This window comes from Capricornis sumatraensis, chromosome 1 (assembly GCF_032405125.1).
Source record: "Capricornis sumatraensis isolate serow.1 chromosome 1, serow.2, whole genome shotgun sequence".
Taxonomy (NCBI): domain Eukaryota; kingdom Metazoa; phylum Chordata; class Mammalia; order Artiodactyla; family Bovidae; genus Capricornis; species Capricornis sumatraensis.
In genome coordinates, this window is record NC_091069.1 from 20173153 (window position 1) to 20200748 (window position 27596).

General features: G+C 35.4%; 1 protein-coding gene across 1 annotated transcript in view; it reads right to left on the reverse strand.

The window, feature by feature from the left end:
• Positions 1–27596, reverse strand: part of ROCK2 (Rho associated coiled-coil containing protein kinase 2) — a 132378-nt gene that overhangs the window by 21638 nt on the left and 83144 nt on the right. Inside the window, exons 8-23 of the mRNA XM_068981314.1 lie at positions 26444–26535; positions 25444–25603; positions 23888–23948; positions 23287–23298; positions 19140–19219; positions 18932–18980; positions 18221–18356; positions 18036–18127; positions 17569–17815; positions 17071–17177; positions 13927–14086; positions 12021–12181; positions 11479–11663; positions 4830–4899; positions 4019–4122; positions 1831–2017 (exon numbers count right to left, since the gene is read on the reverse strand). Of these exons, the coding sequence (XP_068837415.1) occupies positions 1831–2017; positions 4019–4122; positions 4830–4899; positions 11479–11663; positions 12021–12181; positions 13927–14086; positions 17071–17177; positions 17569–17815; positions 18036–18127; positions 18221–18356; positions 18932–18980; positions 19140–19219; positions 23287–23298; positions 23888–23948; positions 25444–25603; positions 26444–26535 (1903 nt within the window). The remainder of the gene's footprint in view (positions 1–1830; positions 2018–4018; positions 4123–4829; positions 4900–11478; positions 11664–12020; positions 12182–13926; positions 14087–17070; positions 17178–17568; positions 17816–18035; positions 18128–18220; positions 18357–18931; positions 18981–19139; positions 19220–23286; positions 23299–23887; positions 23949–25443; positions 25604–26443; positions 26536–27596) is intronic.

Consider the following 27596-nt stretch of genomic DNA (forward strand, 5'->3'; position numbering starts at 1 on the left):
TTTTGTAATTGCTTTCACTCATTATATTAAGAATGAAATTGTCGATATATATAATTAATTTTAACTGATGTAGTAGTTCTATCTTCTACCGCATTTCATTTATCGATTTACTCATCTATTAATATATTTGAATTTTTGCTATTATAAACATTTATGCTGCTAGGAGTAGTGTGTCTAATTTCTCTAGCACATTTATCTTATTATGAACTTTGTTTGGATTATATGAATATTTAAAATTTACTGGAACTTGCAATATTATTTCCTATACTGTAGTATGCTATATTCAGAGAAGGTGATGGCACCCCACTCCAGTACTCTTGCCTGGAAAATCCCATGGACGGAGGAGCCTGGTAGGCTGCAGTCCATGGGGTCGCGACGAGTCGTACACAACTGAGTGACTTCACTTTCACTTTTCACTTTCATGCACTGGAGAAGGAAATGGCAACCCACTCCAGTATTCTTGCCTGGAGAATCCCAGGGATGGGGGAGCCGGGTGGGCTGCCGTCTATGGGGTCGCATAGAGTCGGACACGACTGAAGCAATTTAGCAACAGCAGCAGCAGTATGCTATATTAAATTTATATTCTGGATATTAGTAAGAAAAACATCATTTTCCACACATCTTTCAAACATTTCAAAGTAGTCAGACACTGAGTTTTTGCCAACATGATGGCTACGAAATTGTGATACAAAATTATTTTAGCTAGCCTTTTCCTAAATAATAGTGAAGTTAAACATTTGCTCATATTTTTAGGTTTTCTCTTTTGGCCAATTTTTCCTTTGGATTATTTAGGTTTTTCTTAGTGAATAGTAGGAGTTCCACTTATATTCTAGACACTAATCACTTGTTTAATAAATACAAGTATTTTTCCCAGTTGCTTTTTTCCGTTACAAGTAAATTTTAAGTTTCATTCCAATATTTAAAAATTTTTATTTTACATATTTAGGTTCTTAAGATAGCTAGAATTTACTGTTATATAGTGTCTGTCTGCAATGCAGAAGAGCTGGGTTCGATCCCTGGGTTGGGTAGATCCCCTGGAGAAGGAAATGGCAGCCCACTCTAGTATTCTTGCCTGGAAAACCCCATGGACCGCGGAGCCTGGTAGGTTACTGTCCATGGGGTCGTAAAGAGTCGGACACAACTGAGCGACTTCACTTTCACGGTAAATGATAATAAAAATCTAATTTTATTCCTTTCCACATAAAAACATAGTCATTTCAAAACCATAAATCTGTATCCTCTCCCACTGATTTGTGTGTTGCCACTGACGTCATATGCCAAGTTCTCCTATGTGCATCAGTCTATTTCTGGTCTCCCTACTCACTTTCACTGAACAGGATTAAATATCCCTGTTCTAATGCCATGCTTTAAAATTACTGTAACATTTTTCATAGATCTGAACAATTGATAAGGCTAACTCAATACTTGATATTTTACTTCTATCTGAAATTTTTATTACAATTATTTTCAACCTACATTATGGCTAGCTTCATGATTAAACTAATCTTCATGATTAACTTCAAATTCTTTTAAACTACAATTGGTTTAACAAGAAAAAAAAGACTTAAACTGTTTTGTACTTTTGGTGTTTTCTTTTAACTTTAGTCCTTAACTCTAAATTTACCAATAGATGAAGCCATTGGAAGTTGTGTTTTGGGGGACCCTCTCTCTGCCAAACAACAATGAGAAGTTGATGGTTCACTAGCTCAAATATCTTGTAGCCAAAACATACAATTTTTCATTTAGATTTATGTTACTTTCCTAGTATTTCTAAAGTGAGATTTATAACAATTTAATTACAGCCAAAAATGAACCAAGGACTTTACTTACAGATGCAATAGTAGCATCTTTTTCGGTGAGTTCCTGTTTGTGCCGAGCCATCATCTCTTTGATCTCCAGCTCTTTCATGATCTTCTCTTTTTCCAAATCAGAATACTGTTCCTCAGCAATTGAACGAGCCAATTGCTCAGAATCTGCTTTGGTTAAGGTAATCTCCAGTTGAGCAGCCAAGGAGTCCCTATATTTAAGAGAAATAAAATTTTAACATTCAATTTTTTATTACAAAGCTGAAGTTTTTCTCTAATTAACTTCATCAGATCAGTCAGTTCAGTTCAGTCGCTCAGTTGTGTCCTACTCTTTGCGACCCCATGGACTGTAGCACGCCAGGCCTCTCTGTCCATCACCAACTCTTCAAGCTTACTCAAACTCAAGTCCATCGAGCTGGTGATGCCATCCAGCCATTGCATCCTCTGTCATCCCGCTCTATTCCTGCCTTTAATCTTTTCTAGCATCAGGGTCTTAACCAATGAGTCAATTCTTCACACCAGGTGGCCAAAGTATTGGAGCTACATCTTCAGCATCCGTCCTTCCAATGAATATTCAGGACTGATTTCCTTGAGGATTGACTGCTTGGATCTCCCTGCAGTCCAAGGGACCCTCAAGAGTCTCCTACGACACCACAGTTCAAAAGCCTCACTTCTGCGCTCAGCTTTCTTTATAGTCCAACTCTCACATCCATACACGACTAGTCGAAAACCCACAGCCTTGACTAGATGGACCTCTGTTGGCAAAGTAATGTCTCTGCTTTTTAATATGCTGTCTAGGTTGGTCATAGCTTTCCTTCCAAGGAGCAAGTGTTTTTAAATTTCATGGCTGCAGTCACCATCTGCAGTGATTTTGGAGCTTCAAACAATAAAGTCTGTCACTGTTTCCATTTTTTCCCCATCTATTTGCCATGAAGTGATGGGACCGGATCCCATGATCTTCGTTTTCTGAATGTTGAACTTTGAGCCAACTTTTTCACTCTCCTTTTTTACTTTCATCAAGAGGCTCTTTAGTTCTTCTTCACTTTCTGCCATAAGGGTGGTGTCATCTGCATATCTGAGGTTATTGATATTTCTCCTGGCAGTCTTGATTCCAGCTTGTGTTTCCTCCAGCCCAGTGTTTCTCATGATGTACTCTGCATAGAAGTTAAATAAGCAGGGCGACAATATACAGCCTTGACGGACTCCTTTCTGATTTGGAACCACTCTTGTTGTTCCATGTCCGGTTCTAACTGTTGCTGCTTAACCTTCATATGGGTTTCTCAGGAGGCAGATAAGGTGGTCTGGTATTCCCATCTCTTTAAGAATTTCCCACAAACTGACTGTGTGATCCACAAAGTCAAAGGCTTTGACATAGTCAATAAATGTTCCAGAAATAGATGTTTTTCTGGAGCTCTCTGGCATTTTTGATGACACAGCGGATGTTGGCAATTTGATCTCTGGTTCCTCTGGCTTTTCTAAATCCAGCTTGAACATCTAGAAGTTCACGGCTCACGTACTGTTAAAGCCTGGCGTGGATAATTTTGAGCATTACTTTGCTAGCGTGTGAGATGAGTGCAATTGTGCGGTAGTTTGAACATTCTTTGGCATTGCCTTTGGGATTGGAATGAAAACTGACCTTTTCCAGTCCTGAGGCCACTGCTGAGTTTTCCAAATTTGCTGGCATATGGAGTGCAGCACTTACAGCATCATCTTTTAGGGTCTGAAAAAGCTCAGCTGGAATTTCATCGCCTCCCCTAGCTTTGTTCATAGTGATGCTTCCTAAGGCCCACTTGATTTTGCATTCCAGGATGTCTGGCTCAAGTTGAGTGATCATACCATAGTGCTTATCTGAGTCATGAAGATCTTTTATGTGTAGTTCTTCTGTGTATTTTTGCCACCTCTTCTTAATATCATCTGCTTTTTATTAACTGCATCAATAAATTTTACCTGGAGTTCCCTGGTGGTTCAGATAGTAAAGAATCGGCTGGCCAGTACAGGAGACCTGGGTTCAGATCGGGAAGATCCTCTGGAGAAGGGAATGGCAACCCACTCCAGTATTCTTGCCTGGAGAATTCCTTGGCCAGAGGAGCCTGGAAGGCTACAATCAATGGGGTTGCAAAGAGTTGGGCATGACTAAGTGACTAACACACACACAGGTACTTTCTAGGAGTAGGGTACATGTCTATGAACAGAGACAAGGATCTTATCCTTACCTTTCATCCTGTAATTCCTGCTTCTTCTGCTGTAATTCTTTACAAAGTTTGGTCTTTTCTTCACATTCTTCCTTAAGTTCCCTAACCTGTGTTTTATAGAGGGTCTAAATAGCAAAACAGAATAGAAACATGTATCATCATTGTTCTAAATATTCAAAAGCTATCCAGACAAAAAGTTCAGCTGATCACAATGTAATAGGCTCATAAAACTGAGTAATGTTGAGCCCATGAGCAAAGTGATAGTTCAATGAGCTTTTCTATTTTCTGGTAATCAACCCAATTAACTAATAAAACTTCAGCTAATAATTTACAACTGTGATTTTCAACTGGATATCCTAGTGAAATTTCTCACTAAATGTCATATTGGTAAGATGAAGAGGCAAAGAAAAATATTATCAATTTATTCAAGAAAATTTTGCTGGCTTAATAATCAATGAAACAGAGGTGACAGTTACTATTTCATATTTTAAAACTCAAAAAAGGGCAAATGTTACAATGACAATCTTATTTCTTTCATTATAAAAATATATTCTTCCTCAAAAATCAATGCTTTTTAAAATGAACTTCATATGGTGTGGGTAGGTACTTAGAACTATTTTTTTTTGAAATGATAATGGATTTCTGTTAGACTATCTACAGTCTCTTGCCCCGGTATTCCTTTTTGCAGATGTGTGGTACAAAACATTCAACAAAATTCTCTCTGAAGTTTGCTATAAGAATTTAAAGAATCAGTCTCCTGGTTTCTCAGCAAAAAATTTTTTTAATAATTCTACAAGTACAATACTTTTCAACGTAACATGTCTGGACTTACTGAGAAATACTGCTCTGCTTCAAGCTGATCCTGGAGCTCTTTCATTTGTCCATCTGCATCTTGACGTTCTCTGTGGAGACATTGGTTAGACACACATTAAGCCAGCAATTCTTGAAATGTGGTCTAGGAAACCTCTGGGAGTACCTAAGACCTTTTCAGAAAATCCAAGAGGTAAAATTATTTTCATAATACTAAGAATCAGGGCTATTTTTAAAGCTTTAATTCTTTCCACATATATACACTTTCATGAGGCTGCATGACATATGAGGATTTTATTATTCCAACAGCTAATGAAACGTGTGCATGTATGCTCCTGGTGTTTTTAGATTTTCTCAGTTTCCATTTCCAACACAATAAACAACATTAGATAAAATTCACATAAACAAAAACTCTTTCAATAATTTTTTTAAGAGTATAAGGGATTCAGAGACCAAATAGTGCTATATTAAACTAATAACACTGAATTATATTCGCAGACATGCATTGTGATCAGCCATTTATGCCAACCACGTAGTACAATTAAAGATCACCTGAAAATCGATTTTCTTAGAATGAGTGTAGAAATGACTGGGAGGGACCCTGCAGGGAGGTTAAGAGTACAGGTTTTTATATCTAAATGTAAATAGTAACTGCACAGATTTCTGGTGGCTCAGTGGTAAAGAATCCATCGGTAATGCAGGAAACATGAGTTCGATCCCTGGCTTGGGAAGATCCCCTGGAGAAGGAAATGGCAACCCATTCCAGTTATTCTTGCTTGGAAAATCCCATGAACAGAGGAGCCTGATGGGCTACAGTCCATGGGTTGCGAAAGAGTTGGACACGACTTAGCAAACAACAACAAAATGGTAACTGAACAGATTTGAACACTGTAAAAATTCAGAGTTCTACATTTATCATTTGTATACTTTTTCTATATCTATCTTAACCCTCAGTAAAGAGAAAAGTTAAATAAAAAACAAACCTAGTAACACTTTTAAGATGTTGGGCTGAAATAAAAGTCTAGGCTTGTCAAAAAAACAAAATCATATATATATATATAATAGTTATTTCAAGTCAAAGCTAAGAAGAGAGAAAACAAGTTGGAGAACAACACATGATACAATTAAAAAACAAAAAAAAACAAGCAAAATTCTACAAAACTCAACCCTATAAATATAGTACACATGTACAGGTACAGGCACAGAAAAAGGTATGGAAGGATATATTAAGACTATTAAGATATATTACTTCTTGAGAGATTAACCATGTCTGTATTTATAAGTTCAGTACAGTTCAGTCACTCAGTCATGTCTGACTCTTTGCGGCCCCATGAACTGAAGCATCCCAGGCCTCTCTGTCCATCACCAACTTCCGGAGTCCACCCAAAACCATGTCCATCAAGTCGGTGATGCCATCTAACCATCTCATCCTCTGTCGTCCCCTTCTCCTTCTGCCCTCAATCTTTCCCAGCATCAGGGTCTTTTCAAATGAGTCAGCTCTTCGAATGAGGTGGCCAAAGGACTGGAGTTTCAGCTTCAACATCAGTCCTTCCAACCAACACCTAGGACTGATCTCCTTTAGAACGGACTGGTTGGATCTCCTTGCAGTCCAAGGGACTCTCAAGAGTCTTCTCCAACACCACAGTTCAAAAGCATCAATTCTTCAGCACTCAGCTTTCTTCACAGTCCAACTCTCACATCCATACATGACCAGTGGAAAAACCATAACCTTGACTAGATTGACCTTTGTTGGCAAAGTAATATCTCTGCTTTTTTCTATGCTGTCTAGGTTGGTCATAACTTTCCTTCAAAGGAAAAGCGTCTTTTAATTTCATGGCTGCAATCACCATCAGCAGTGATTTTGGAGCCCAAAAAATAAAGTCAGCCACTGTTTCCACTGTTTCCCCATCTATTTGCCACGAAGTGATGGGACCAGATCCCATGATCTTAGTTTTCTGAATGATGAGCTTTAAGCCAACTTTTTCACTCTCCTCTTTCACTTTCATCAAGAGGCTCTTTAGTTCTTCTTCACTTTCTGCCATAAGGGTGGTGTCATCTGCATATCTGAGGTTATTGATATTTCTCCTGGCAGTCTTGATTCCAGCTTGTGTTTCCTCCAGCCCAGTGTTTCTCATGATGTACTCTGCATAGAAGTTAAATAAGCAGGGTGACAATATACAGCCTTGACGGACTCCTTTTCCTATTTGGAAACAGTCTGTTGTTCCATGTCCAGTTCTAACTGTTGCTTCCTGACCTGCATACAGGTTTCTCAAAAGGCAGGTCAGGTGGGCTGGTATTCCCATCTCTTTCAGAATTTTCCACAGTTCATTGTGATCCACACAGTCAAAGGCTTTGGCATAGTCAACAAAGCAGAAATAGATGTTTTTCTGGAACTCTCTTGGTTTTTGATGATTCAGCAGACGTTGGCAATTTTATCTCTGGTTCCTCTGCCTTTTCTAAAACCAGCTTGAACATCTGGAAGTTCACAGTTCATGTATTGCCGAAGCCTGGCTTGGAGAATTTTAAGCATTACATTACTAGTGTGTGAGATGACTGCCATTGTGCAATAGTTTGAGCATTCTTTGGCACTGCCTTTCTTTGGGATTGGAATGAAAACTGACCTTTTCCAGTCCTGAGGCCACTGCTGAGTTTTCCAAATTTGCTGGCATATGGAGTGCAGCACTTTCATAGCATCATCTTTCAGGATTTGAAATAGCTCACCTGGAATTCCATCACCTCCACTAGCTTTGTTCGTAGTGATGCTTCCTAAGGCCCACTTGACTTTACATTCCAGGATGTCTGGCTCTAGTTTAGTAATCACACCATCATGATTATCTGGGTCTTAAAGATCTTTTTTGTATAGTTCTTCTGGGTATTCTTGCCACCTCTTCTTAATATCTTCTGCTTCTGTTAGGTCCCTACCATTTCCGTCCTTTATTGAGCCCATCTTTGCATGAAATGTTCCCTTGGTATCTCTAATTTTCTTGAAGAGATCTCTAGTCTTTCCCATTCTATTGTTTTCCTCTATTTCTTTGCACTGGTTACTGAGGAAGGCTTTCTTATCTCGCTTTGCTATTCTTTGGAACTCTGCATTCAAATGGGTATACCTTTCCTTTTCTCCTTTGCTTTTCACTTCCCTTCTTTTCAGTGACTTCCCTGGTGGCTCAGACGGTAAAGCGTCTGTCTACAATGCAGGAGACCCGGGTTCGATCCCTGGGTCGGGAAGATCCCCTGGAGAAGGAAATGGCAATCCACTCTAGTACTATTGCCTGGAAAATCCCATGGACAGAGGAGCCTGGTAGGCTACAGACCATGGGGTCACAAAGAGTCGGACACGATTGAGTGACTTCACTTTCCCTTCTTTTCACAGATATTTGTAAGGCCTCCTCAGACAACCATTTTGCTTTTCTTGGGTATGGTCTTGATTCCTGTTTCCTGTACAATGTCACAGACCTCCATGCATAGTTCATCAGGCACTGTCTATCAGATCTAGTCCCTTAAATCTATTTCTCACTTCCACTGTATAGTCATAAGGGATTTGATTTAGGTCATACCTGAATAGTCTAGTGGTTTTCTCCACTTTCTTCAATTTTAGTCTGCATTTGACAATAAGGAATTCATGATCTGAGCCACAGTCAGCTCCCCATCTTGTTTTTGTTGACTGTATAGAGGTGCTCCATCTTTGGCTGCAAAGAATAGAATCAATCGGATTTCGGTGTTGACCATCTGTTGATGTCCATGTGTAGAGTCTTCTCTTGTATTGTTGGAAGAGGGTGTTTGCTATGACCAGTGCGTTCTCTTGGCAGAACTCTTTTAGCCTTTGCCTTGCTTCATTCTGTACCCCAAGGCCAAATTTGCCTGTTACTCCAGGTGTTTCTTGACTTCCTACTTTTGCATTCCAGTCCCCTATAATGAAAAGGACATCTTTTTTGGGTGTTAGTTCTAGAAGGTCTTATAGGTCTTCATGGACCTGTTCAACTTCAGCTTCTTCAGTGTTACTGGTCGGGGCATAGGCTTGGATTACTGTGATATTGAATGGTTTGCCTTGGAAACAAACAGAGATCATTCTGTCATTTTTGAGACTGCATCCAAGTATTGCATTTTGGACTCTTTTGTTGACTATGATGGCTACTCCATTTCTTCTAAGGGCTTCCTGCCCACAATAGTAGATATAATGGTCATCTGAGTTAAATTCACCAATTCCAGTCCATTTTAGTTTGCTGATTCCCAGAATGTTGATGTTCACTCTTGCCATCTCCTGTTTGGCCACTTCCAATTTGCCTTGATTCATGGACCTAACATTCCAGGTTCCTATTCAATATTGCTCTCTATAGCATTGAACTCTGCTTCCATCACCAGTCCCATTCACAACTGGGTATTGTTTTTGCTTTGCCTCCATCCCTTCATTCGTTCTGGAGTTATTTCTCCACTTATCTCCAGTAGCATATTGGGCACCTACCGACCTGGGGAGTTCATCTTTCAGTGTCCTATCTTTTTGCCTTTTCATACTGTTCATAAAGGAGACCTTATATTTGTTTGCTCTTTATTTTTTAATATAGATCTAAATATTTTAAAATGAGAAAATATTTTACTATCAGTTGGATATTTTAAAAATGTATATAGGTGGACTACCCTGGCAGTTCAGTGATTGAGACTCCGCACTTTCACTGCAGGGGGCATGGGTTCTATTGCTGGTCGGGAAACTAAGATCCCACAGGCTGAATGGCCAAATAAATCCATAAATAAAAGTGTTTAAAGCAAGAAAAACTCAGAGAGATTAATTGATTTAATCACACCACTTCAATTTCAATTTAATATTATTTAGAGAACTTTCATCCTTATTCTAATTTAATATAATCTGATCACTTTGTTTACTCACTGGTCCTTCAACTTCTGGATAAATAGGAAATTATCACCAGATGTCAATTCACTGTGTTAATTCTGTATTTTATTATTAATCAGTGTATTATTTTAAAAAGTATGATTCTTATTTCTCTGAGCCAAAGATGTGAAAGATGCTAATAACATACGAAACAGCAAGTTTTAAAAATTTTAAATCATTACTAGCTAGGCTCACGTGCAGCAAATTCCAGTGTAATATTAATATCATGATCTTTTTGAAGAGCTACTGTTCATTATATGTAACTTTTAAAACCCAACATTAGGTATTTAATAAAAACTATTTTTCAGAAAGTAATTATATAATATGCACATGGTTACAGTTAGATAGTACAGATTAGCACAGAAAAAAATTATGAAATGTCAGTCTCCTTATCCATAACCATCCACATGACAATCCTATTTCCCTAGAGGAAATCACTTTGTTTCATTTCCTTTTGTTGTTCTTTTGCGGTTCCCACCACATCTCAGCTTATTCCTTGACATACGTTTTAATTATTTACCAATTCCCTGCTGCCATATGTGAGAATTTAGCTCTTACCACCCCTAACCTCTCCCCAACCCCTAACACAGTTATATCACTGGTCTAAGTGACATAATCAAGCCTCCATTCATTTCCTATTGCATCAACCACAAACCACAACCTCCCCAGCTGGAGATAAGAACTGCAACAATTCCATTCTCTTTTATTTTTGAGATTTCATAAGAACATGTCTAAATGTGAGTCTTTTCTCAAGTATCTTTGCTGGTCTTTTCAATATAAAGACTTCTTTTCCAGCTATGAGAAATTCTTTTCTATTATTTCTTTAGTAACTTCCTTCCCTAAGATTCTCTGGAATCCCTTGTCTGGTGCTAGAACTCTTAGAATAAGCTGGTGTGTGTCTTAGCTTTTCTCTCATATATTGTATGTCATTTCTTCTTGTTCTATATTTTGTGAAATTAAAAAAAAATTTTTTTCTTCAAATTCTTCTAATAAATTTACATTGGCAACAATTTTTAACCTTCAAGAGCTCCTTCCTATTCTGTCTTTCCTTTTTACGTCAGGTTCATGTTTAACGGAAGTGGTATTTCCTAGAATCTTTGATCAGTACTAATCATACTACTAATGACTAAATGGGGCAATTTTTAACAGTATATTTACTATATACTTTAATTTAAAGTATTTTAACAATGTTTTCTAAGTAAATTAAATATTGCACTAGAGAAAGTGTGTTGCTCAGTCGTGTCTGACTCTTTGTGACCCTCACAGATTGTAGTCTGCCAGGCTCCTCTGTCCATAGAATTCTCCAGGCAAGAATACTGGACTGGGTTGCCATTTCCTACTCTAGGGGATCTTCCTGACTCAGAGATATAGCATAAGAGTGTATCCTAAAAAATGATTTAAAAATTTATATGGTGTTTGCTTAACAGTCAAACATTTCCAAGTCCCAGAAACTGAAGGAACAAACAAAAGACACTTTTGTTTGCGAGACAGTCCTCAGGAGGAATCTTAAGAGCGTGGAGTGCAAACCCCAGACCTTTTCTTCTTCAGCACAAACAATATAGCATTATATCATAATGTGGCAGTAGTGAAAATTGTTGAGGAAGCAAATAAAATCTTTTTGAATGACAACAGTGGCACTCAACACATCATTTAAACAGAAAGAAGAGAAAAATGTGTTCAAGAAAACAAAGGAGTCAGAAGAAAATTCCCAGATAAGTAAAAATTAAGATAATATACATGGAGATAGCTCTGCATATTAATAAGTCTTTGTCTCAAACAATTAACTTACTTTCGAAGTTCAGCATTCTGTTTTTCCAAGCTCATTTTCATTTCTAGGAGATGATTATTCTCTTGCTTTAACTGCTTTTCTGACATTTTTAGTGTATTAACTTGCTGTGTTTGCATCTTCAAGTCATTTTGTGTAAGGCAGCGCTTCTGAGTTTCCTGTTCTATTTTTAATGTCAAGTTTCTAACCTAAAAAACAGTGTTATTGGTATGTAGGCAAATTATTTTGATTTTTTCATCAATGAAGCTGGCAGTAAATAAAATGACATAAAACAGACTTTTCCCCCTTAAACAGTTAATTCATTTCACAGTATTTTTTGGATTTTCCATAATAATATATTTTTTAAATAAAACATAGTCTTCAAAGAAATTTTAATTATGATTCATTTAGTATATCACCCAAATCTGGTACAATTTAAAAAGTACAGAATATTATTTTACAAGAAAAAATTTTTAATTGTAAAACCATCATTGAACCTCTACAAATAAACCTAGTTTATTATTAATTAATTAAATAGGTTATTACACAGTAAGCTGCACACTTACATCCTCATTTAGCACATCTTTCTGTTTGAGGAGTTCATTTATTTTCTGCTGTGACTGTTTGAGGTCACAGTCTAATATAGAGCATCTTTTCTCAGCCTCCAGCAACAAGTTCTCTACTTTCTGTTTTAAAGTTCTTTCCTCCAAGAGCTTTTTCTCCATTTCTATTGCCACAAAAATAGACATAATCATGAACCAAACAAAAAAAGCGTATCAAATACATGACACAATGCTAATAAAAACTGCAATAAATGATGCTGCCTCAAAAACTTTTTTAATTTCCAATTTAACATTTTCATTACTCCTCTTAACACAACTGAAATATCAACAATTTCATGCTTAAAAATTAAGTGTTATATTTGCAGGGTGTAAAAATCTACCACACTCTGTAATATTATATTCATTTTAATGAAAGCAAAATAATTCTGCCTTTATCACTTACTGCAAAGTTATATTAGGTAAAATTTAAACATTATGAACTTTCAGTTTTCAATGAACTAGCTTCAAAAGTATGGAAAAAAGAAACATTTTTCATATATTACTAAAAACAGCTAGCATTTCTAGGCACTTTTCATGTATCAATGCACCTGTTTTTCACAACCAAATACGGGAACTGTCCCTTTACAGGAAACTAGGCATGAAAGGGTAAGTAACTAGACAAGATCACATAGCTAGTAATTCACTGGTAAGCCACACTCTTACTCAAAGGAAGCAATGACATGCAGTAGAAAGACCAAACAAAATTTAAGTTGTGTGCAATCATGCAAAATATGAAAGTCATCTGTATGTTAGAGTTGTAAAAAGAAATTTGAAAAAAAAAGACAGTTGTTACTACGCTAAATTGGTTCATTTTCATCAGTTCTGAGAACAACTTATAAACAAATGTACTCATTTAAAAAACTAATCACTGGAATGTGGGTCTAGAGAACAGAAAGAGGCATGAGTGAACTCATTGAGATGAGGAAAATATAGATTCTCTATCTTGTCTTGGGTGGTAATTACATGTGTGTTACAAATGTGAAAAATGTTTGCATCTATAGCACCTAAATTATGATCTCAAAAGAAATTCAACTCTTGTCTTGTCCCACTAACTTTCTTCTTACTAAGTCTTTCTAAATATAGCACTCATTTCATCTTTTATTATCTTAAATCAATGTCTTAAACTAAACTGCTTTTGACCAAAAAAAACTCTCCAATTTTAACTACACTCAATAATTAAAAGGCTGTTTTTTTGCAGTTATCAATAAATGTTATGGTTTAATATGAAATGAAATTTCTCTTTAAGAGTTTTACAATCTTTGACAAGAATACTTTATTGATTTCTTTTGCAACTTCAAATCCATCATATATAAACAGTCAGTTTGGAAAACAAGATATAACCTAAAAGACAATTCCAAGGTAACAGGCTTGGTTTGTGGAAAAGTCAACTTTGTTATCTTACCCTACACTTATTAGCTTTCTGTGGCCCTGACCAAATATAGCTAGTATCTTCATCATGCCAAATTTCAAAATACTCAATCAACTTTAGGAAAGAATTTTGTAACATGAGCTGCTGAAATGTCAAACTAATTATAAAAAGAGCATATCCCCCAAATCTGAACAGATATATCTAGAACTACACACTATATGCCTGCCACTATTGATACCACTGAAATATTCATTTCTCTCTGATCTAAAAATGTGGTTGAGCAATTTTGCATTTTAGCCTTACTATCCTAGAAATGGTCATGGCCTTAAAGGAAAAAAAAAAAAATATATATATATATATATATATATATACACACACACACATAAATATATATATGTAAAGCTTTCCTAATAGTTTTAAAAAATATTTTCCAAAATCAGAATTGAATACAGAATCAATTCTGTAAAATATTGCTGAAAATCCTCTTATGAAAATGTGTACCTTTCATGGCTTCTGATTTGGCTTCTTCAATGGATTCATAAATTTTGTTTTTGTCTGCAAGCCGTGCTTTTGTAGCCTTATGTTCAGTTTCTTCTTGTTCTAAACTTTGCTGTATAACTTTTAGTTGGTACGTCATATCTATTTCCATGTTGTTCTTTTCCTATTAAAGATTTAAATGGCAGCCATCAACCAAACAGACTGGCTCACAATTTCAAAAATTTCTTTACAGGTTTACTAACAATGTTTAACATGTTCCCTCCAATCTTGTGAAAGTACCCTATGTGCTGTTCCACCTGTTTGCTTCCCAATGTACTTATCGCCCATATCCCCACTACTGTTTCGAGATCTTCACTGTGATTACTTGAACTCAGTAAAGTGATGAATGTATGATACCTCAATTATCAAATTCAACAACCCTTTCAATCATTTTTCATTTGAACTCACTGTTGCCCTTGAAACTATTTCCTTGATATACTTGACCTCACTTGGCTTTCCCCACCCTTCTCTCATCTTTTCTGCTGTGTGTGACGTTTTCTCCCAGCCACCTCTTAAATATTGGGTATTCTCTGTAGGTAGCATTCTTTAGCCATAATGCTTCTCCTCCTCTGTATTATTTCTCAAACTTTTAAACCATACCTATTACTTTGCCGACTAAGGTCCATCTAGTCAGGGCTATGGTTTTTCCTGTGGTCATGTATGGATGTGAGAGTTGGACTGTGAAGAAAGCTGAGCACCGAAGAATTTATGCTTTTGAACTGTGGTGTTGGAGAAGACACTTGAAAGTCCCTTGGACTGCAAGGAGATCCAACCAGTCCACTCTGAAGGAGATCAGCCTTGGAATTTCTTTGGAAGGAATGATGCTAAAGTTGAAACTTCAGTACTTTGGCCACCTCATGCGAAGAGTTGACTCATTGGAAAAGACTCTGATGCTGGAAGGGATTGGGGGCAGGAGGGGAAGGGGACGACAGAGGATGAGATGGCTGGATGGCATCACCAACTCGATGGACGTGAGTCTGAGTGAACTCCGGGAGTTGGTGATGGACAGGGAGGCCTGGCGTGCTGCGATTCATGGGGGTCGCAAAGAGTCAGACACGACTGAGCGACTGAACTGAACTGAACATTTTCCTTTGCTAGACCTTTGGGCGGGGGGAAATAAAACTCAGGATCCTCTACTACTCATCTTTATTTTCCACATGGAAAACATGTTTTAAGTTGAGAACCATTAATAGAAGTTAATTTTCTATATATCCTCAAGAGATTTTCTAATTCTTTGTTTCCTATAGTTTATATCATAAATACAGACCTTTTTTTCAATAATGAAAATAATTTTTTTCAAACTACACAATCTATCAACAAAGTAGTTTACTCTGCTTTGAAAAACCACAGGTCTAAGCAATCTCTTTCCAGATGGGTTCTTTCATTTGCATAGTTTGAGCTACTTCAATATCAATGATGATCAAATATTTCTAGCTGCTACTACCATAGCTTACTTCTCTGTAGACAACCTAATTTGGTTGTCTCACCAGCACCTCAAGACTAAAATGGATTTATCACTGTCTTCTCTATTTCCCCTTTATTCTTTATTAATTAAAGGCACCACTATAGATTTTTGTCACAAACTAGGAACTCAAAACTCACTCTTAAGTACTATTCACATGCTACATTTAATCAATCACTAAGTGTTCCCAAATACTCCTCCTTCAAATATTTCTGATTCATTCCTATTTTCCATCCTTTGAACTACTGTACTAGTAGTTCAAGATAAGTCTCCATTATCTGAGTTACTTTATCTGAAAAAGCCTCTGATTAATCTACCTACCTCTTAATCTTCCTCAAACCTAGTTTTCACATGGTACGTAATAATATATCTTAAATGAATCACTAATAAAATCACCCAACTTAAAAGCCCTTCAGTGGTTAGTCCATTTCTTAGAGCAACTAAGTTTCTTAATAGAGTATTCAACATTTTGCATGGCCAATTTTAGCCTGATGTCTGTTTTTGTAAAATTTCATTAGATCATAGCCATGCCCATTTCCTTTACTGAAGTAGAGACCATATGGCCTGCAACTTTAAAAATATTCACTGTCTTCCCCTTAAAAGATTAAAATTTCTTGACCTTTACTCTTCATTTCTAAACTATGACTTTTTTATTTTCTATCCTCTGTGCCTTCGCTCGTGACGTCCTCCCCAGATCATAACGCACCTTTACTTTATCAGCCAATGCTGCCTTGTCAGATTAGGGATTCATTCTGTGTACCCAAGGTACCCTGCCTGTATCTCTATCATTCTACTTCAGTCAGTTCAGTTCAGTCGCTCAGTCGTGTCCGACTCTTTGCGACCCCATGAATCGCAGCACGCCAGGCCTCCCTGTCCATCACCAACTCCCGGAATTCACTCAGACTCACATCCATCGAGTCCGTGATGTCATCCAGCCATCTCATCCTCTGTCATCCCCTTCTCCTCCTGCCCCCAATCCCTCCCAGCATCAGAGTCTTTTCCAATGAGTCAGCTCTTCACATCAGATGGCCAAAGTACTGGAGTTTCAGCTTCAGCATCAGTCCTTCCAAAGAACACCCAGGACTGATCTCCTTTAGAATGGACTGGTTGGATCTCCTTGCAGTCCACCACACTGCATTAGAATTATCTGTGTACTTTACTTTAGAAATTACCTACTAGATGCGAGGTTGTTAAGGGGAAGAACTGCATCCTGATATTTCTAACACATACGATACACTAAATACTTAAATGAATGAAAACAAAATATTATCTACACAGAGCTTAGAAATTATCCCTGCTTATAGCACTTTTTGGTAAACTTCTACATGAAAAGTCATGATAATTTTACACCATTTTGAAGGTATAATGTACATAAAAATTTGAGTTTTCCTGGGATGTCTAGGGAGAAGCATCGTCATAACACACCCTAAGAGAGTTCTCCCTTCATAAGCAACTGACATGCTAAGGGCTGCTTGTGTGGTGTTATGGTCAGCCTTAAAGTATCCTCAATGTATGTAACAATATAAGAAAGTACATGACTGCTGGAAATATCTCAGTTACTCATTTTCCTTATTTTAGAATAAGTTTTTCAACTCAAAACTCTACAGCCATCTTCTTACACAAATATAAAACTTAACATGTTTTACCTTTTCCAAATCAGTAAATCTCTCCTGTAGTTGTCTCTTCTCCAGCTCTACTTTTGCTAGTAAGATTTTACCATTCTTGACATCTTCTTCCAGGCCAGATATTCTACCTAAAATTGCAACATTTTAAAAAACAATAAATTCATATATAATACAAATTAAATTTAGAGTAAAAAATTCAGAATTCACCTCATACCTTAAAGCTGTTATTTATGAGCAGAAATTTTATAATTGTTGGTATAGTGCTTCAGAGTTAATTCAACTGGAATCCAATCTACTGCTTTCAGAAGTGGCTTGTTACTTAAAATACTTCATACTATTTGAAAGTAAATCCTTCATTCATAAAATTTTATAACAGTGTATCTAACACCTTAACTTTATAGAACAGAGTAGTATATCCATACACCTACTACTCCAGCACACTATCCACTATCTAAGGTTATCTCTAAATCACAGATCTTTAAGATGAACTTAAGTGCAATCTCCACTTTACTTTAATACCTTGTAAATCATTAATAATCTCTGATCCATGGGTTCGGTCCCTCCTTTCAGATTCTAGAACTGACTGAAGATTGATAAATTCCTTTTCAAGTTTTAACTTGGCGGTCTCCAGCAGGCAATTTTTGTCTTGTAGATCTCTATTGTTAGATTCCAATTGCTGAATCTGTTTTGAACTTTCTGCCTGTGTTTTCCTTAACCGGGCTGCAGTATCAGATTCTGTTCGCAGCAAAGCATTGGTTTCATCCAGCTGTTATTTCATTCAAAACCAAACAAAAAACAAACAAATAAACACAGCTATATATGATAAAAATACTTTATTACCCCATTGCAAACTATTTAAAATAAGCAAAACCCTAAAAATATCTTTTTAATGATTTCCCTTTTGTAACATTACCAATTAAAAGAAATGCTAACAGTCATAAATAAAATTCAAAATCCTTATTGTAAATAAATTGGGATCAACCTACTTGTCTCTGGAGTTGATTCACTTTCTCAGTGGATATCTGAGAGTTCTGATTTCTTTTTTTCAAATCTTCAAGCTGATCTTTTAAACTGTTAACTATGATAAAAAGCATTAAGTAGTAAGCTTCAACACAACACACACATACAAACTTTTATTCTTAGTAACTATTTAGTATTCTAAACTACAAACCATCATTCTCCAAATTTCGCTTCTTGTCTGCTTCATGATCAGCTTTCCGCTGATATTCTGCATTTTTGTGCTGAAGAAGTGCTTTTTCTCTTTCTAATTGTCTTAATGTTGATTCTACATTTTTCCTTAAGGTAATCTGAAATAATGCTTGAAGTTATTATCAGAGGAAAGTATGTAGAAAAATCAAATGAAAATAAAAAATACTTCAGTTACATCAAACAGAAGAGACCTTTAAAAAAGCTAATAACTAACAAAAGCCATTTTATTAAAATTACAAATGGTTTCCATATTTTAAAAATAGCATATTATTTTTAAATAATCAAGAACATAAGTATTTTGTTTACTATTGTGAGCCAAAATTTCTGTAACATTTCATCACCTTTGAACACCTTTACTTAATATAAACTACAGGTCTGAATAATAAAAAAAAATTGTCAATTTCTATTTTTAAGCCATGTCATTAATATGACTGAAATTATTTTTCCTTGAAATATCTACACATACTAAATTAATTCATTTGCAAAAAAGTAACAAAATGAAGCCTATTATCATGGTTTACTCTGTAGTCTCAGTCCTCACCAATGCTACAACATATATTTTACTATATAACAAGATTTGTATTAATATGGTACTGAGTGAACTCTATAGGTAAGTCAGGCATCAAAACTTTTTACGAACAAAAATGTAAATAAAAGCATAGAGAAACTTTACCTCTTCTTCTAACTCCTTTGCCACTTTCTCTAAGCGAGTAGTAACAGATCTGAAGAATTTCAAAGGCAACAGTAAATAAAATAATTCTTACAATAAAGACATTTACCATAAATTGTAAAATAATCATAGAATTACTTTGTAGCTCTTTTTAGTAAAATGTTTAAATTTACATTTTAAAATATAACATTTAATTATCCACAGAACATACCTGCACTTCTGTTCTAGTTCCTCTTTGGCTTGAATCTCAGTGCTAAGGTGTTCTTCTAATGTGTACAGTTTTCTCTGAATCTGTCAGAAAATTAAAAACTATAATTATAAAGTGTGATCACATTTAAAAGGCAAGAGGCTTAAAGAAAACAATGAAAAATAAAATGAGGAGTTTGGACCATAAAAAAAAAAAAAAGAAAACAATGATAATTTTCTTCTCTTTTCTTTTGACTTTAATATAGGTACAGCATTTGTACCTTCTTAATGTGATTTTTACTGACAGAAAAAATCCTCCATCTCTTGCTTTATATAACAGCACATGTGTGTATATATGAACACATTATGTAAACATAAGAATGAGAAGCTCCAATCTTCGCAGAATTCTATCATAGCAAGTTTCTTATTCATTATAAATAAATTTTTAAAAAATTGATATCCTCTACTTTTCTTTTGTAGATTTATATGAAAATATTGTTACCATTTGTGCTAAAGAGATAAAGATAAAACAAATCTGAAACAAATATTTGGAATATTTGACTGAATATGCTCAAAAATACATTACTTTTCTTAAAAATAAGAATAAAATTTCTTTCAATTTTCCCAAAGAAAGCATGCAGATAACCAACAGATCTAAGAAAATACATTCAACATCATTAATTATTAGGGAAATGAATGAAAATCACAATGAAGTATCACCTTACACCTGTTAGAATGGCTATCATCAATAAGACAAAAATATCAAATACTGGAGAGCATGTAGAGAAAAGGGAACCTTCACGCACTGTTGATGGGAATGTAAACTGGTGAGGCCAGTATGGAAAACAATACAAAGATTCTTCAAAAGTTAAGGACAGAATTACCATATAATCCAGCTATTCCACTTATGGGTTTTTATCTGAAGAACATGAAAACACTAATTCAAAAAGATATATGCTCCCAAGATATAGAAACAACCTAAGTATCCACTGGAAGATAAATGGATGAATAAGATGTGATATATATATATATATATACACAGACTGGGAACCACTCAGCCATTTTAAAAAAAGCGTGGGGGGAGTGCAATCTAGCTATTTGCAACATGGATGAACCTTGAGGGTATTAGAATGCAAGTCAGAAAGTGAAAGACAAAAATCATACGGTATCACTCATATGGAAACAAACCAAAAAAAGGGAAAAAATAAACAAAACAAAAACAAACTCAAAAGACAGAACAGACTGGTCATTACCAGAGGAAAGGAGGCTGGGGTAGATGAAATGAGTGAATGGGGTCAAGTGTATGGTGATGGTTGATTATTACACTCTTAATGATCACTTTGCAATGAACACAGAAGTAAAATCATTATGTTGTATACTTGAAACTTATATAATGTTACATATCAATTTCAAAATGTTACATATCAGTATCAAAAGTGAAAGGCAAAGGAGAAAAGGAAAGATATATCCATCTGAATGTAGACTTCCAAAGAAGAGCAAGGAGAGACAAGAAAGCCTTCCTAAGTGATCAATGCAAACAGAGGAAAACAACAGAATGGGAAAGACGAGATCTCTTCAAGAAAATGAGAGATTCCAAGGGAACATTTCATGCAAAGATGGGCACAATAAAGGACAGAAACGGTATAGACTTAACAGAGGCAGAAGATATTAAGAGGTGGCAAGAATACTCAGAAGAACTGTACAAAAAGGATCTTCATGACCCAGATAACCATGATGGTGTGATCATTCACCTAGAGCCAGACAGACATCCTGGAATGTGAAGTCAAGTGGGCCTTAGGAAGCATCACTACAAACAAAGCTAGTGGAGGTGATGGAATTCCAGTTAGGCTATTTCAAACCCTAAAAGATGATGCTGTGAAAGCGCTGCACTCAATACGCCAGCAAATTTGGGAAATTCAGCAGCGGCCACAGGACTGGAAAAGGTCAGTTTTCATTCCAATCCCAAAGAAAGGCAATACCAAAGAAGGTTCAAACTACTGCACACTGCACTCATCTCACACGCTAGCAAAGTAATGCTCAAAATTCTCCAAGCCAGGCTTGAACAGTACATGAACCATGAACTTCCAGATGTTCAAGCTGGATTTAAAAAAGGCAGAGGAACCAGAGATCAAATGGCCAACATCTGTTGGATCACCGAAAAAGGAAGAGAGTTCCAGGAAAATATCTACTTCTGCTTTATTGACTTCGCCAAAGCCTTTGACTGTGTGGATCAGTCAGTTTGTTTGTAGAAAAGTCTTAAAGAGATGGGAATATCAGACCACCTGACCTGCCTCCTGAGAAATCTGTATGCAGGTCAAGAAGCAACAGTTAGGACTGGACTTGGAACAACAGACTGGTTCCAAATAGGGAAAGAAGTATGTCAAGGCTGTATATTGTCACCTTGCTTATTTTACTTATATACAGAGTACATCATGTGAAATGCCGGGCTGGATGAAGCACAAGCTGGAATCAAAATTTCCAGGAGAAATATCATTAACCTCAGATATGCAGATGATATCACTCTAATGGCAGAAAGTGAAAAGGAACTAAAGAGCTTCTTGATGAAAGTGAAAGAGAAGAGTGAAAAAGTTGGCTTAAAACTCAACATTCAGAAAACGAAGATCATGGCATCCGGTCCCATCACTTCATGGCAAATATTGGGGAAACAGTGACAGACTTAATTTTCTTGGGCTCCAAAATCACTGCAGATGGTGACTGTAGCTATGAAATTAAACGATGCTTGCTCCTTGGAAGAAAAGCTATGATCACCCTAGACAGCATAGTAAAAAGCAGAGACATTACTTTGCCAACAAAGGTTAGTCTAGTCAAAGCTATGGTTTTTCCAGTAGTCATGTGTGGATGTGAGAGTTGGACTATAAAGAAAGCTAAGTGCCGAAGAACTGATGCTTTTGAACTGTGGTGTTGGAGAAGACTCTTGAAGAGTCCTTGTCCTGCAAGGAGATCCAACCAGTCTATCCTGAAGGAGATCAGTCCTGGGTGTTCATTGGAAGGACTGATGCTGAAGCTGAAACTCCAATCCTTTGGGCACCTGATGCGAAGAGCTGACTCACTGGAAAAGACCCTGATGCTGGGAAAGACTGAAGGCAGGAGGAGAAGGGGATGACAGAGGATGAGATGGTTGGATGGCATCACCAACTTGATGGACATGAGTTTGAGCAAGCTCCAGGAGTTGGTACTGGACAGGAAAGCCTGGTATGCTTCGGTTCATGGGGTCACAAAGAGTTGGACATAACTGTGCGACTGATCAATTTTACCTCAAAAAAAGGCGTGCACACACACACACACACAACCTCTTTATAATTTCCTATACTGTGCCAGGCACAATACTGTGAAAAGTTTTATCATCAATAACTCTTTTGGATTAATGATGGCTAATTAATTACAAGTCATCTTGCCATTCTTTAAATCTTCTTATAGACCAAATTTATCAGTCTTTAAAAAAAACTAAAATTATAGAAAGTACTAAATAATCTATTTGGGGAGCATTACTGCCTTTCTAAAGGATTTAACTTTCTGAGTTACTTTTGTATTTTAGGTATAATGGTATGCACTTTACATTTATTGTGTCTTTAATCCTAACAAAAGCCATAAAAAGATGGGTAGTAATACATTTATTCAATAAAGAAACAGAAATCCTAAAAAGGTGAACAACTGGGCCAAGACAGCCAGCTAATAAGTGGCAGTGCCCTCAAAGACCTATTAGATTCCATGGACAATGTTTTTTCCACTATTTTTTCTAGTGATTAGGTTCACCATGATTTCTTAAATATTTCATGTATCTTAAGAAAAACTGTATATTTCCCTAGTAAGGAAATATAGGCCAACGAATTCATGAAGTTCAACAGCTTTTGGCTGCTACTACATTGGTATAACTTGATCACATGCTGATTAGTTATCACATGTTAATCAAAAATTCTTGCTGCTAGTTACACATCCTTAATAAACAAAACCAAGAAAAGTACATAATATATATTTTGAACAACAGATCCATAGGAGCAATAATGAAAAGAATACTTGGCAGAAAAAAAGGTTGGGAACTTCTCTCTTGGGTAGGTGTAGTACTCCAAATACTAGGTAGAATATGGTTATATCAAAACATCGCTAGAGTGATGAGATTTTCCTGTTTTTCAACATATTTGACATCAACATACCTCTTGACTCTCCTATTTAAAACAAAACAAAAACAAAAAATTAAAATGCTTGCTATGCTTTGTTAAATTCCTAAAACACAAATTGTATCAAAATTACTCAATTTTTTAGTTTCTATAAGTTTTGAAGAGAAAAATATTTAGCATCCTTATTTATGTGTCTACATGATTTAGCTTTGTATGGAGGTCACAAAATACTGTAACATCTTGATAAAATTATCCTTTATATCAATTCATTGCTAAATACTCAAAATTTAAATCCATCCACTATTTCTGTATTCTTATAGCTTACTATCTATACTCATATATAGTGCTAAGATTACAAAATATTCTAACTGGTAGGAAATACAGCTGTTTATAAACATATTCTATCACTTTTGTAATGAAACTAAGCCTAAAGTCATGTAACTCATCTTTTTACTAGCCACTGGATCTTATACCATAATACTCATCAAATAAATGAATCATTTCAGTGTTATACTGAACTGGATTGCAACAAGGAATGCCATCTGAAAGTAACCTCAAGTGAACTTTTAAAATACATGGATATTACTAAAGTATTTGAACATGTGATTAAAGTAGAGTAGTAAAAATTTACACATACTTCATTCTTCCTTGATTGTATTGAGTCATTTTCTTTACAAGATGGAGAATCACTTAGTAACCTAGAAGGAAAGGCAGGAAATTCTTTTGCATGCCATTTTAACTCATTTTCTGATATCAAGTTAGCCTCAGAATTAAATTCTCTTTCTTTTCACTTTCAACATATTTTAAGTGGAGTACTATTTCCCCCTCTTGACGTTTATACCATTTCCAATAATTAAAAATGCTATTTCTTGCTTCTCACTCTTAAGCCAATGTTTTAGTCTTTAACACTGTTGAGACTGGAGTCACTAAACAGAACCATATTTTTCCCCCTCTTCACCTCATTTTGAGTTCCTATTTTATTCTTCTTTTCTAGAAATATTCTGAAAGGAGACATCTCTGCTCTTTTTCAAATACAACATCTCTGATCTCCTGGTCTTAATACATAAATCATCACTTCTATTTAACTGTCAGTTTCTCTCTTAACTGGGTCGTTCCTTGCTGTGTATGAACATGCCTGGATTTCTCCTGTCTTCACTTTTGTCAGCATTACAGCAGTTTTCAGAACCTTATCTTTAATAGGATGAACAACTCATCTTGGTTTGCACTGATTTTCCTAATTTTAGCATGAAAGTCCCATAGCACATCCTTGGAAACCTCTTGGTCCCGGGCAAACCATAACAGTTGATCACCCCAAGCATTACGAACATGGAAGTATCAAAAATTTCTCAAACGTCTTTAACATTTCATTTAACTACTTAACAGTTTTCAGCAGCTCCTCACTTCCTGCCAAAGTAAAAAGTCCCTTAGCACAATACATAACAATCATCTGTTCCATTATGCTTCCCTCACACTCTAACTCCAGTCTATTTTCTAATCTTATACCCAACATTCGTTCCAGTTGAGCAATATTTATTGAATGATCTTATGCCAGGCTCTGCACTAGATGAAGGTATTACAGGCAAGAAAATAACAGTTCCATTAAATTCTCCAAATGGTTATAATACACCGATACATACCATGTTTGAAACCTACTGGACTATATTGCTCTGCTCCCAGTGTATGCTTAAATTCCAAAGTTTTGCTTCCACTATTCACCTCCCCACCACATTCACCTAACCTCCCTACATCTCAGCTACTCAAAACCCTTTTTTATCTTTAAACTTGGTTAAAATGCTATCTCTTTCTTGAGGTCTTACCTGACTTCCCCCTACACTAGCCCCAAAGAGATCTGGCTTTTATTTTTCTTCTGAAATTAGAAGAATTATGATTCTCAGATCTTCCTGGTACCTTTCTTAAGGCTCATATCACATTCTACCCTTCATTATGACTATATAATTCTCCTATGTCCCTTAATAGTTGACAGACTCCCTCAAAAGCAGGTGTTTGGTCTTCAAACACACAACACTGCCTTACATTCATTTGTAAATGAATATTATATATAATATTCTTTGAAAAAAAATCTGTTTGAAACAAATTAACACTTTATCTTCTATAATTCAGAGTCCTGAAGTAAGACAACTCTTTACAGCTAGATGTTGAAAACAATAAAAATATAACAAACAAATCACATACAAATTTTCTCTATAGTAGGTAAATCCTATAAAAGGTAGCTGATTTCCCACAAAAGCCTTAGGAATTGGGAAGGTTTCTACATCTCCTTTATCATCTTCAATGTCATCAAAATTGCTGCTGTCTATGTCACTGCTGAGTTCAGGTACCACAGGAGCAGCAGCTATTAAAAGAAAAGAAACACATTGTTTAATAATAATATATACGATTTAAAAAGACAGAAACCACCCCTGTTCTGTTTATATTAGTTATTATAGATTATTAATGTTATATTGATATTAGCACACTACATAAATATTAAATACATTACATATTGATATTTGATTAGCAAACAATACTATATTGTCACAATTTACTATAGAAAATTTCAGTGACAGATTTACTGTTTTATCATTTCGAAGAACTGAAGTTCTGTGTTTTATCATTATATTAGATAATGATAATTGGTTTTAAACATAGATGAATTAGTCTATGCAAGGCAGTATGATATTATTCTAGGTATTAAACTTCCAAACAGCAATAACTTGCACATACATTCTTTAGTTTTCAGAAGTTTTCTACTACATCTTTAAGAAGAAATATTTCTTACTCTTAAAATGAATTAATGTAAATACACATGCAGTTTAAATGAACTCCTATGCTTACCCTAGTCTTCACCAGAGTACTCTCCATAAGCAACTAATTATTGATTTATTAATTCAAAAATGAATTAAAGAATTATATTTCCCCAATTCTGAAAATTATTGAGATCCATAAAACTTAGCATGGCAAATTAAGAAACCTATAATGTTTATCATAAAAGCACTGGGAAATAAAGACATACTAGTTTGCTAAGATACTGAAATAAGATTTAGTTACACAGCTTCAAAATGAATTGAAATACAACCTCTCAATTTAAAAATTACTATTAAGAGTACCAGACATGCTTTTTAAGTCAGAAGAGGATTCAATTTATGAGATTTAAAATGTGATGAAATGAAAATATTTAAATTTATTGACTTACTCTCTCTTATGTTATCCCAATTCCACTGATCATTCTTAAAGAAAGGATGTTGTTTGATTTCTTCTACTCCATTTCTTCCAAGGCGTACCTCCCTAAATAATGCAGTTAAACATTCTATTATAAAGAGTAAGATTATAAAAATACAAAAATACTTTTATCTCAATGAAGTTCAGAAATGAGTTTTAAAAAGTTGAAAAGCTTCAGCTTAAATACTGCTCAAAAATAAGCAATCTAATTTTACAGCATGTGATCTCTCTAAATAATGAATGTCATGGAAAAGAAATTATGTTTCTACTTGCACTTTGTGTCAAATGAAAGTACAGGAGGCTTTCAAATAAAAAAGTCACTGGCCTGTGCCAAAATCATATGACCAATTTTAGGGCATAAAATGAATGGAGATCTAACTTCTGGCACAGAAGAATTTTTTTAAAACCTCTATAATAAAAATGTTATTTAAAAAATCCTCCCCCCTTCTTTTAAAAAGAACTCACATATTGTGCTTGAAGCTATCCATATTCACTCTGGATAGACCTACATCTATATTAAATATAAGTTAAATATAAATATGTATTGCATTTATATTAAAACTGTCAATCTGAATACAAGAAAAATGTTGCTAATAATTTCATTCTTTGACTTTTTGAGTCTTCAGTGAAGACTATGTGGAAATAATAAGCAATTGTGCCCCTGGAGCTAAGTTTAACAAAAACAAGAAAACCTGTAAAGTTTATAGAAGGAAGTACTCCTAGCCACACTAAAGGCATTAAATTCTTTTCAAACTATCTTTTCTCCACCTACAATCATTCTTTAGATTGCAACTACCACCAACCATAAATCACTAAGGCTAGTCTTTCATGAACGGTACCCCTTTCATTAACACATGCTATATATCCTGTTTTATATTTTACCTTTCAGCACAAATTATAATCATTCCTATCAACTCCACCTAGTCCTCAAAGCAAACATTACATAATATTTATTTTGAGTTTATCACCATGAATTGTTCATTAATTATGTAATTAACAAAGTTTTACTTTACAAATGATTGATAAATGAAAAAGATTAAAATAATGAGGAAAAATATAATTTTCTGCTTTGTATGGAAAATAAATAATTCATAGTACTTAGTTTGACAAAAATGAAGGAAACAATT